Source organism: Salvelinus namaycush, chromosome 18 (assembly GCF_016432855.1).
Source record: "Salvelinus namaycush isolate Seneca chromosome 18, SaNama_1.0, whole genome shotgun sequence".
NCBI classification, from domain to species: Eukaryota; Metazoa; Chordata; class Actinopteri; order Salmoniformes; family Salmonidae; genus Salvelinus; species Salvelinus namaycush.
The window spans coordinates 30,809,682-30,822,410 of NC_052324.1; the positions used below are offsets into that span (position 1 = coordinate 30,809,682).

At 40.5% G+C, this 12,729-nt stretch overlaps 1 protein-coding gene and 1 non-coding gene across 5 annotated transcripts; both read right to left on the bottom strand.

The window, feature by feature from the left end:
* Positions 1-383: 383 nt before the first annotated feature.
* Positions 384-10,614, bottom strand: LOC120063349 (nucleolysin TIA-1-like). Of its 4 annotated transcripts, none has more exons than XM_039013686.1 (12): positions 10,529-10,614; positions 10,353-10,408; positions 9,317-9,413; positions 8,633-8,731; positions 7,252-7,306; positions 5,125-5,212; positions 4,890-4,965; positions 4,633-4,741; positions 4,311-4,406; positions 4,133-4,217; positions 3,873-4,014; positions 384-3,759 (listed from the first exon to the last, which is right to left on the bottom strand). In XM_039013686.1, the coding sequence occupies exons 2-12, from the start codon at positions 10,388-10,390 to the stop codon at positions 3,604-3,606; spliced, it is 1,041 nt and encodes a 346-aa protein (XP_038869614.1). In that variant the 5' UTR covers positions 10,391-10,408; positions 10,529-10,614; the 3' UTR covers positions 384-3,603. The 4 variants fall into 4 exon arrangements, with proteins under 4 accessions (XP_038869614.1, XP_038869611.1, XP_038869613.1 ...); XM_039013683.1 differs by having other exon boundaries at positions 384-3,762; XM_039013685.1 differs by having other exon boundaries at positions 384-3,762; positions 10,498-10,597.
* A 1,185-nt stretch (positions 10,615-11,799) lies between these two features.
* trnag-ccc lies at positions 11,800-11,870 on the bottom strand. Its single transcript has one exon. It is a non-coding gene; the product is annotated as a tRNA-Gly (tRNA).
* Between the last annotated feature and the right edge of the window lie 859 nt (positions 11,871-12,729).

Here is a 12,729-nt window from a genome sequence, read left to right on the forward strand (position 1 = left end):
AAAATAAGCACGGTCAGCACAGTTCCATCTTGCTCCATTCTCTCCCACTGCCAGAACTTGGCTTCCTCCAATGATGTATATAACCCCAAATCAATGGCTCTCTTTCCAAACCATGTTTAGTGAGGAGTGGAGATTTCAACCTGCTTCAGATTTATACATCTGGTGAAACACATCTCCTTGTTCTGTGGTACAAGAACCACAATAACAAAAGGAAGAAAATATTCAAGTTGTATGTTCCCCATGCCCCTTACACCCCTCAATGTGTGATTTGGTTGTAATGATCGTATCACACTTCAATCTCTATAATAAAACCAACTTTTATAGGCACTTAAAATACTTGTTTGAATATTTTCCACTCTACTAGTCAAACAGGACACAGAAAATTGTTTTTGCACATCAGCGATTTAATTGGACAAAGCAAGAACACATTGGTTATTACAGTAGCAGAAACATTATCAAACCCCAGAGTAAAACACTTTTCAAAACGAAAGTTTTGAAAATGTCTGTAGGCAATGCCTAATCTTTAATGATATTGTGTCCGTTAAAAGCAATCAACTCTATAAGGCAACACAACGGGTCTGGTCCCTCTGGTATTAAAACATGTTCAAGGGGCAACAGCGCACATTTAGATTCATTCAGGTTTTTCCATAAAAAAATACTGATCTTACTTCATAGAAAATGGCAGAAAACTCAATTTATGCACAGAATTACTATTCAAAGTAAAAATTGTGTTCATTTTTGCACTGCATAGCAATGCTGTCTTTTCCCTTCCTGGATGTACATGTATCACTATGCCAGTTACCATGGATATGCATTTGATAATGCTGCTAACTAAATGTTTAATTTCTTCAGTTATCAAAACAAAGAAAGCAAACAAGCTCCCTTAGTGAACATTTGGATTTTCCTTTATACAGCTTGAAATCAAGGTATGGTTATTTACACATTAAGCAAATGTTGAGGCCATCCAAAAGAAATAAAGGGGAAAGGTGGAATGCAAAAACAAGAGAATACTGCGCAATAATTGTCTGCCCTTACAGAAAGAAAGCAGTGGCATCTATCCCTGCAATTGGTTGAATTGAAAACAAAATGCAAGAAAGAAAAAAAAGTTCACTTTTTTTGGTTTGAAGTAATAAAATGGGTAATGATCCGTTACTTTTTACATGATTCATTGCATCAAACACTAAATGGATTATTAATCTTAAATCAAAAGCAATTTATTTTGACTGTTCAAGTCCTTATGAAAATGGGTTTGAGACACTGTAAACATACCAACAATGGCACAAATCCTAAAGTCTCTTCTTGAGTGATATTAATTTAAAATGGTACCGCACTGGCCATGCACAGTCCATCTAACAAGGGCAACATAATACCGGTGTGGTTTATTCCAGTCCTCCATGGCTCCCCTTAACCCCCTATGAAATCAGTTTCATGAGCTTTAGCAGAGGTCAACTTCCCCTTCAAATTCCATGTACCAACAAGTCTTAGTCTGCCACAAGAGACAGATATAACACAGATCCCTGTGGTGCTCCAGTAACCAGTAAAAAGTTGACTACACCCCCCCATCATCATCATGTGTGTGGGGTATCCTGTGGCTCCCATACTGGCCTGGTTTGCTAGCATACTCCCATTCAATCCCTGTGTAACTTCCATAACCCCACCATTACTGAGGGCACTCACGCCTGTCCACCCAGCACTGGCCAATAAGTGACTGCAAATGGGGGAGAGAGAAAAACCACCAGCAGGTTAAAGAGGGAACAGCGGCAAGACAGGCTTAATCCCAAACAGCACCCTATTCCCTTTATAGTGCTCTACTTTTGTCCAGGGCCCTGATCGAAAGGGGGGAGCCATTTGGGAATCAAGCAGAAAGCACACACAACAAATAAACTGAGCAAGCGCCAGCTGAGGAGAGAATGTGCGAGAACACGAAGGTCAGGGTATGTCAGAGGATCAGCACAAAACGAAGACAGCCGAGAATATGGTAGGGAGAGAAAGGGATTTGATATTGAAAAGGGAAACCGGGCGAAGGATGGTATTTGTGAGTGTGGGCATGCAGACAGAGCATAGGCTCAGTGTATTAAATTAGTCATGATCAACTGGTGTAGCTTTACATAAAATATGTTTGCGTGTGTCTTGACTCCTCGTATCCAACCCGAAGTTGCTGGAATGGGTCAATGTTGCAGAGAGCGGCTGAAGCGGGACTAGCTGCGTTTCAATTTGGCTTTGAAGTTGAATTTCAAACTTCATCCCTGAATCCTGTAACACTGCAAATGAATAACAAAAATGTGACTGTTTCATGCCAAAACCTCATTCATGACTTAGGTTTTTCCTGATCAAATCTTTAGCAACATCCATTATGTAACAAATACCTGAAGGGAAAAGTTAACATTTGAACGGTCAGTACATCGGGTATTGGCAACAGTGACTGATGAGCTCAATGTAGTAAGAGTTGGAGGAGAACCTGTAGCTCAGACAGATTGATTTTAGGATTTAAAACAGTCTCAGAACAGCCCTTGTCAGGAGTTGTCAACTATAATTCCCAGGCATTATTACTTAACTATTTTTCTATGTAGTCTACTATGTCCTCATAAGAATATTTGCATGGACTCTGCCTCACAATTTGTGGGATGTTTACATACAATCTAGTTAAGTTACACTGCAATTTCTATTTCCAAAACAGCAAGATTTAAGATTTCAGCAAATTATTCCAAGTTACTCCATTCTTTGGTTCTCTAGATTAGAGAAAAAGAAGAACTAAAAAAAACTGCTGTGGTAAACTCATTATCAATGTTTCTCCTGTTATAAGAGCTGTTAACAGGATTGTTGTCAAACCCAATTCAAGACAAGCAAATGACCAGTCATATTTCAAATGTACCTATAATCTACCAACACAAATTCATACAACATCCCATTTCAAGGAGCAATATCTTTTAACTCCTCAGGAGAAAAAAAAAAATCATATTCAACAAATTAAGGGCAAATTAAAGTTCATAGAGTAAAAACAAAAGTGTGCATGAAGTAACAAAAGATGACATGGCACTTAAAAAAAAGGAATAATGTGGATGTGACACGTGCACACTAAGATGTATCCCTCGGCACTGGGAAAAGCTTCAGAGGGCAGGGCAGCAGGTCCCTTTCTGTGTATTCAACAATCCCAGTTTCCTCACTGTCTAGGACGATGTAGTTCATTGAGCGGACACTCATCTGGCGACAAGTCCAATTAGACCCAGAATAGTGGCCATTTTGAAAGGCCAAAAAGGACATTAAATAATGCTCTTTTTATAAAAAAAAAAAAAAAATATCAAACTCAGATGGGGGAAAAAAAAGGATGAAATTGCTGTTATCTTGACCAATAAATCACAAATGAAATCTTTGATTATATCTTTTTTTAAATGCGTCTTTTTGTCTTTGTCCTCATAAGCTGGATATGGTGGCGAGGGTGAAGGTTGGAGGACATCTTTGGCTCCATCCTTCCCCTGGCCAGAGCTGCAGGCGACTGGGCTGGAGCCTAGCTGTCCTTGGGAAGCCCAGCCGAGGACAATCAGACATTCAGCTGCAGCCCTTGTTGCTGGAGGGGAGGGGAGCCCTGCAGATGTCCTTGTGTACTTACTGAAAACCCTGCTGGTTCCAGGCCTGGGCCTGGCCGTAAACACCATAGGTGGGTACCTGCCACCCGTTGGGGACATACTGGCCAATCTGCTGGGCATTGCCATACCACTGTGCATACTGGCCATAGGGTTGGGCTGCAAAGCCCACTTTGTTCTGCTGCAAGGGAGAGAGGACAACAGTGTAAGAGTGTGCCTTTGTATGCATGCGTGCGTAAGCTGTGCATAAGCTATGCCGATGAGTGGAATCCTCTGGCTCTTGCTTCATACCTGGGGAACTTGCTGAACCTGCTGCATAGAGCTAATCATGTCCGGGGTCTCTTTACCCCAGTAACACTTCACCATATGTCCCTCTATCGAAGTACCATTCACAGACACAATGGCATGGGCTGCTCCCTCGTGAGAGTTAAACCTGAACAGAGAGGAGTCAAAAGATGGTGCTATGTACTCAGAAACATATGCAGAAAATGGTATTTCAATGATACTAAGTCTTTGTCAGAGGTTTAGCAATTTTTGATCTCATGGCATACCTCACAAAGGAATATCCTTTGTCTGGGAACACACGGATTTCCATGATTTGTCCAAAGGGGGTGAAGGTCTGTCTCATCAATTGTTCTAGAAAAACAGGAGGGAGGCATGTCAAAGACGTGATTCTCTCTCTCTCACTCACACCACAGAAAGTAAACAGTTGAATGACAGACTACCAACCTGTTAGACCGGTGCTGACTCCCCCACAGTACACAGTGCAGTTACTGGGGCTTGACTGGTTCACTACCTCATCAAAGGCCAGGTGCTTGGTGTTGGCTATTGGGAACAGGAGAATGAAAGTTAATAAATACATTACCATTCAACAAAATAATATCTTAGGGACTCCACTGACCACACATTGGAGTAAAATGTATGACATTGTCCTCTGAACTCAACCAGTGTTAGAGGATAAAATAGAGAATATAGTTGTAAGATAAAACCCTAACATTTCTTCTCAATGACAAATGCGCTGGAAACCAATGCCTATCTTGCCTGGACTCACTTTCATAGGTGGTTTTAGGGGCTGGGGGTTTTCTAGTGGCCCAGTTGGTCCTGATCTGTCTGCCGCCTAGCCATTGGCCACCCATCTGCTGAATGGCATTCTCTGCATCCTGTGGGTAGTAAAAGAGAAATTCATCATATGACCCATCTGCACACCAAAATACCGAAGGATAATGTTGACTACATTTACAGGAAACTCTTCCATTATGAGTTATTATGACCCCCCCATAAGTGATTACATCCATCTGTAACACGTACCCACTTGTTGAAGAAAGAGACAAAACCATAGCCTTTAGATTTCCCTGTGGCAATATCTTTGACCACGCGAGCATCCCTGAGGAGAAACACACCATTCACTCAATAAGAAGGAGTAATGTGACCATGTAAACAAACTACTGACTGCTATCACACCAATTACTCTTCAGGACTTTTAAGCTATTCAATGTAACCCTGTGATAGAGCAGATAGACATGACTGTTTGTAAGGTACATACGATATCCTCCCAAACGGGCCAAAGGCAGCTTTGACATCATCTGTTGTGATTTCGGGGCTGAGGTCTCCAACAAAGACATGGAAATGATCTGTTGGGAGGACATGAGACAACAATTGTGACTCCTTGCTGGATGCAGCACATTGTGAAGAAATTGAGAGATGAGCAATTCCATGTTAACAGAATGATGCAGAGCGACTGATTTTTCCCTTTAAAATCTAAACTCAGCAAAAAAAGAAAACGTCCCTTTTTCAGGATCCTGTCTTTCAAAGATAATTCGTAAAAATCCAAATAACTTCACAGATCTTCATTGTAAAGGGTTTAAACACCGTTTCCCATGCTTGTTCAATGAACCATAAACAATTAACGAACACGCACCTGTGGAACGGTCGTTAAGACACTAACAGCTTACAGACGGTAAACAATTAAGGTCAGTTATGAAAACTTAGGACACTAAAGAGGCCTTTCTACTGACTCTGAAAAAACCAAGAGGCCCAGGGTCCCTGCAAGAACGTGCCTTAGGCACCCTGCAAGGAGGCATGAGGACTGCAGATGTGGCCAGGGCAATAAATTGCAATGTCCATACTGTGAGACGCCTAAGACAGCGCTACAGGGAGACGGGATGGACAGCTGGTCGTCCTCGCAGTGGCAGACCACGTGTAACACCTGCACAAGATCGGTACATCCGAACATCACACCTGCAGGACAGGTACAGGATGGCAACAACAACTGCCCGAGTTACTCCAGGAACGAACAATCTCACCATCAGTGCTCACTGTCCTCAATAGTCAGAGAGGCTGGACTGAGGGGCTTGTAGGCCTGTTGTAAGGCAGGTCCTCACCAGACATCACCGGCAACAACGTTGCCTATGGGCACAAACCCACCGTCGCTGGACCAGACAGGACTGGCAAAAAGTGCTCTTCCCCTGACAACTTGCAGTTTTGTCTCACCAGGGGTGATGGTCAGATTCGCGTTTATCGTTGAAGGAATGAGCGTTAAACCGAGGCCTGTACTCTGGAACGGGATCGATTGGAGGTGGAGGGTCTGTCATGGTCTGGGGCGGTGTGTCACAGCATCATCGGACTGAGCTTGTTGTCATTGCAGGTAATCTCAACGCTGTGCATTACAGGGAAGACATCCTCCTCTCTCATGTGGTACCCTTCCTGCAGGCTCATCCTGACATGACCCTCCAGCATGATAATGCCACCAGCCATAGTGCTCGTTCTGTGCGTGATTTTCTGCAAGACAGGAATGTCAGTGTTCTGCCCGGATCTCAATCCCATTGAGCACTTCTGGGACCTGTTGGATCGGCGGGTGAGGGCTAGGGCCATTCCCCCCAGAAAAGTCAGGGAACTTGCAGGTGCCTTTGTGGAAGAGTGGGGTACCAGCTCACAGCAAGAACTGGCAGATCTGGTGCAGTCCATGAGGAGATGCACTGCAGTACTTAATGCAGCTGGTGGCCACACCAGATACTGACTGTTACTTTTGATCCCCCCCTTTGTTCAGGGTCACATTATTCCATTTCTGTTAGTCACATGTCTGTGGAACTTGTTCAGTTCATGTCTCAGTTGTTGAATCTTATGTTCATACAAATATTTACATGTTAAGTTTTCTGAAAATAAACACAATTGACAGTGAGAGGACGTTTCTTTTTTTGATAAGTTTGTCAAACAAAAAACAATGACTGCAAAGTTAAAACCATACAACTCTATGCACAATGACTACATTTAACAATGATCAATGAACATTTTTCTAAAACACATTTACTTGAAGAACAGTGCAGAAGCTAAGTTTGGTAACAGAATGACAGAACAAACCACACAAATCGTAATTCTCTTACCAAACTTTGCATCTGCACTGTTCAAGTAAATGTGTTTTGTAAAATCTTCAGCGGAAATTTTTCGAAGTAGTCCTTGTGCATAGAGTTGTATGGTTTGTTTAACTTTGCAATAATTGTTTTTTGTTTTACATATATTTTAAAGTGAAAATTCTGAGTCTCGGCATCATTCTGTTACAGTGGAGTTGCCCATATAGAGATGTATTTGTATCTCTATGGTGTGGAAGACCACATTTACAGAGAGAACCTCTACTTTCCTATGGGACTGACTGATAAGGTAGCTGGGCACTTACTGCTTGTGTCTTTTTTCTGACTGCTTGGCGTTGTGGCCCAGTTGACTTTAACCTCCTAGAGAGAGAATGACCATATTAGAGACATTTCCCTCAGATTACACAAACCAAAGATTTTGAAGACAAATCCAAATTTTGATAAACTCCCATATCTATTAGGTGAAATACCAGTGTGCAATCACAGCAAAAACGATTTGTGACCTGTTGCCAGGTCAAATGTAACTATTTGCACATCATTACATTGTATATAGAAATAATGACATTTGAAATGTATTTATTCTTTTGGGACTTGTGAGTAATGTATACTGTAAAAAAAAAATATTTCACTTTTCTTCATTATCTATTTCACTTGCTTTGGCAATGTAAACATATGTTTCCCATGCCAATAAAGCAAGCTAGATGTTTATATAATTTAGATCCAGTGGGCTATATTACTACCTCAGTTTCTGTGGTGCCGTCTGTGAGAAACAAATGAGCCACCTGACCAAACGCAGAGTGAATCTCAATGCCGTGACAAGCAGAGAACAGAACATGGAAGAACTGTGCACTCCATAAACAAGTGGACTATAAACTACTGAGTAATAGGTCAACGTAACAAAGGATTTAAAAACCAGTGACATTATCAACTTGTATTACTCATCAAATGGTCCTTCATTACCTGTTGATGATAAAATAATTGGCACTGAATATACATTTCTCCTGAGGTTAGACCCTATATGTATTGTGAAGCTGTGAGTCTGGAAAAGGTACTGAAATTGTTTTAGTTATCACAACCGGCCGTGATCGGGAGTCCCATAGGGCGGCGCACAACTGGCCCAGCGTCATCCGGGTTAGGTGAGGGTTTGGCTGAGGTAGGCCGTCATTGTAAATAAGAATTTGTTCTTAACTGGCTTGCCTAGTTAAATAACAGTTCAATTTTTTTTTAATTGCATACGGATTGGTTTTGTAAAAGAACACAGCGATGGGTCAAGAACATTTTAATCTCTAATATATAGTCAATCAACCACTAAGACAGAAATGCACTTGATATCCATACAACAGAACTAACCTACTCCATATTTGGCACAATAGGATCATAGATATTATACACAAACATGCCTGGTAGTCAGCATTGGAACCAACTGTGGTGGTTAGGCCTATATTTGGAATCAGATAACATCTTTCAGTCTCATTTAATCTGGGGAATCAAAGTACTTACCTGTGGACGGGAAGTCGGAATAAGCCATTCTCACAAAGTAAATCAATTCATGACTGCCATTTCAACATTGTTGAGGAACTCACTGCCTGACACAGCTAATCCTCATAGTTTTTGCCTACTGGTTGCTCAAACTTCTGCAACCATAACTCACCCATCCCAACTCAGCTTGTAGATACGATAGCTTACCTTACCCATAATTTTACGTCCATTCATGGCAGACAGCGAAGCAGCAGCATGCCTGTGTTCATAGAACTCCACAAAGCAGTATGGATCATTGCCTGCAGTCTGTAAGAGAACAACAAGAGTTACAATGAGTATGTTTACATGCACACTAATAACACGATATTAAACTGATCATGGCAGTAGGCAGATTATGCAAGTCATATAAACACCTTACTCTGCTTATCTTAAATCAGCATAAGGTCAAAACCAAGTAAGCATACAGCAATTAAAACCAGTATTTTTTTTTTTTTTTAACCAATCTTTCAAATCATTAGGACATGTAAACACCTTAAATTCAGGATTCCTGCTGCGTTTGATCTGCGTATGAGCTTGCCCCAGCCGAGCAAGCCTCCCTCTTTAGAGCGAGTGTGTTCGGAACAATTGAATATAAGAGTCTTACAAGTTTTCACATACAAATATGCTTCCCAAAAAGAACATGGTGAACATAATGAACATAATCAAGCAACTAATATATTAATCCAACTATCCACAATAATTACATTGTGTGCATGTAACCGCACTCATTGAATCCAAAGCAAGGTCTGTCAACAGCATTAGTCACATGTTCTCATTAGACAGTTACCAATGACAATAAAGAACTGTCGATCAATATCAAACAAATTCTCTCTTGGGTCCAGGAATACTCACATCAAAAATCATTTTACAGCTCTTGCAGGGGCCGATCTGTGTGAAAACCTGTAGGATGAGGGGCTCAGTGACATCCCTAGACAGGTTCCCTACATACCTGGAGAGAAAAACAAGCACGTGACTAGGAGGTTCTAAGCAAGTTTAGCTACTTCTTCTAGGGAAGCTAAATGTAGGGTGCACTGCTGCACTTACAATTAGCCAGAACAGTAGACAGTTACTTCATTGAGTCAACTAACCTTATCTAACCCTTGCGTTTGACGCATATTTTGTTTAAAGCAACTTCTGTCCGTCCCCAAAAAAATCTGACTGTCGTTGACGTGGCTATCATCCCCAGCAGCCGGTAGAAAGGCATGCATTGCATGACCCTTGGAGTTGGGCCTCGCGCAGTCCCTTGCTTGTTGGAATGTGTGGATGTAAGCTAGTTAGCCAGCTAGTTATCATATTAAACTCAATAAGTCCATAACATCATTTGTTACCGAATAAATGTAATACTGGGCAAATTGGCTGACGCCAGGGCACAAATTAGTGGATGACACGCCTGTCTCTGCATATTTGCCACGAAAGTAACGTTGTTAGCTGAAAGTTAGCCAATGATTGCTGCTTTGACAAGACGGTAACGTTAAAAGTAACAGCAGTAGCTAATTTATGTTATGGACATGTGAATCAAATCAATATCAAGTAACTAGCTAGTAATTAGCTGGTTAGAACGATATATACATAGCTAGTATTTTGAGACGTAGGTAGCTAACGTTAGCTGGTTAGCTAACGTTAGCTGGTTAGCTAACTAGAACTAGTTTTCGTTTCGGCGAAAGCGAACGAGCAACTAGCGTTATGTGTTCTGACAAATCTCGAGCCATGGACTGGCCCGATTGAGTAACACCATCTACATCAATAATGGTCACACATTGATAAATAACAAGACATGAGTACATGGACGTTTTTATATGCTGGAACATACTTTATTATAGACACATGTAAAGTAGCTAGCTACTGAACTGATTTGGCTAGCCAGCCCGCGTTAATGTTAGTTACTTACAGGGTTTTGGGCTGTTCGTCGTCCATCATCATCATCATGTTTTCGTAGGTCGCGCCCTGCGAGAGTAATCAGTGTATGGTATTTTGAGGGATACACAAGCACTTTCCAAATATGTCACTTTTTGATACAGTTCATGCAGACTTACAGGAGTATTTATAAAAAAGGGCACAAATCACCTCAGTCGCTGACTGTGCAAACCAGCCGTGATCAGCTTGTATGAACAATGGGCGCACAACCGAAGTGGAAGATGGCGGAAAATAAGAGCGGATGTCCACGGTCGCATGCGCAATGAATGGACCAAATAATGTGTAACACACTTCAGCTGCAGGCGTCAGTAAAATCACTATTTCGAAACCATATCTGCTTGTAATCTTGCGTTTTATAATGACGACCTTTTAAGTGACATAACAAAGACACTGGTGATGAACAAATCCTGACATTGTCTGGGAAAAAACTTGGTTGATGCCTTACAAATATTGTGCACTTTAAAATTCCACATAAGATATAAGATATATCCATGTAATTCTATGTGACCATTGATGATATCTGCGTTTTCTGTGAAAAATGTGAAAATCTGACACACTTGTTCTATGAATGTAAATCTGTGATAGATTTTTGGGAAAACATTGCAGAATAGTTATTTACCATTTTGAACACCACCCATGTTTTTGACATGAAGGATATAATATGTTACTATTGCAATAATAACAAGACCATTGAAATGATTGTGAATTTTTTTATTCTTGTTGCCAAATACTTTATACACAAACAAAAATTCCAGAATTCTATACCAAAATTACAAATATTTTTGATTGAATTGAGACATTATCCCCAGTGAATAACAAAAAATAATAACATCTTCCTGAATCATTATAATGAAATTTTTTCAGAGTAAATACAATTGCACTAGAATAGTTTTTTATTATTATTTATATATTTTATTTTTTTTGTATGTATTTAATATTTTCTTGTTTATACCTGTGTTGTGTTTTGTTAGAGATGTTTGATATAGCGATGTAAGTTGTTTATTTTGTATTATAATTTTTATTTTATTTTAATGGTGATGAACAAAAAAATAACACACGTCTGGGAAACTCACGTGACTGATCACAACCAGCAAACTTGTAGCTAACGTTAGCGTCAGAGATAGGGGTTGCCAATGCAATAATTCTACAATAATAATTTGTGCTTATATTTGTCTTATTACACACATATATACAAGTGTGAATTGGGAATGTGTTTTTTTGCAAATCCAAACTAAACGCCCCTTGAATGGGGCCAGGGTGGGTTAAGTAGTTGGACCTTTGAAAATCTTTGGTTGGCTCTCATGTGAGATGAAAGCATCCACATACATAGGTGATGGTGGATATATTACTCAATACATATTTTAGTTTATTCACAATAATTTTTGAATTGGAATTTGGCGAGAACAAAGAAATAAAACTTGTGCGCCGCCCGGGAATCGAACCCGGGTCGAAAGAATGGGAATCTTCCATGATACCATTACACCAGCGGCGCTGATGATATACGCGATAAATACAGTGATAATACTAATGAGACAGGTAATGCGTTAGTCCATGTAGTCCATGCTCATCTCATGGACTTCTTCTAAACTCATGTAGTTGTTGGATGCAGCTTTCTCTGTATGGCATTTCATATTCTCTGTCTTCTCAGGCAAGATTAATGTATCCTTTCTGCAGATATAAAGAGCAATATATAATTAAAACGACAGTGTTATGTTGAACTACATTTATAGAGTAAGGGCGTATTACATTTTAGTAGCCGGGCTGACGAGTGACCCACGTGACTACACCGCGCGCTAAAGCTGGCGTCAACCATACTAGTATTATAGCACAACGCATGAGCGAACATGGTTAGAGATTTGTCTCACACGGAACCCAAACCCGTGCGCTATCGTGCATACATTTATTTTGTCCCCCTACACCAAACGCGATCACGACACGCAGGTTAAAATATCAAAACAAACTCTGAACCAATGACATTAATTTGGGGACAGGTCGAAAAGCATTAAACATGTATGGCAATTTAACTAGTTAGCTTGCACATAATAGCTAATTTGTCCTATTTAGCTAGCTTGCTGTTGCTAGCTAATTTGTCCTGGGATATAAACATTGACTTGTTATTTTACCTGAACTGCACAAGGTCCTCTACTCCGACAAATTAATCCACACATAAAACGGCAAACCGAATCTTTTCTAGTCATCTCTCCTCCTTCCAGGGTTTTTCATCGTTGAACTTATATGGTGATCACATCTAAACTTTCAATAGTATTAATTACCACGACTACCGGCAAAACAGTTCGTCTTTCAATCACCCACGTGGGTATAACCAATGAGGAGATGGCACATAGCTGCTT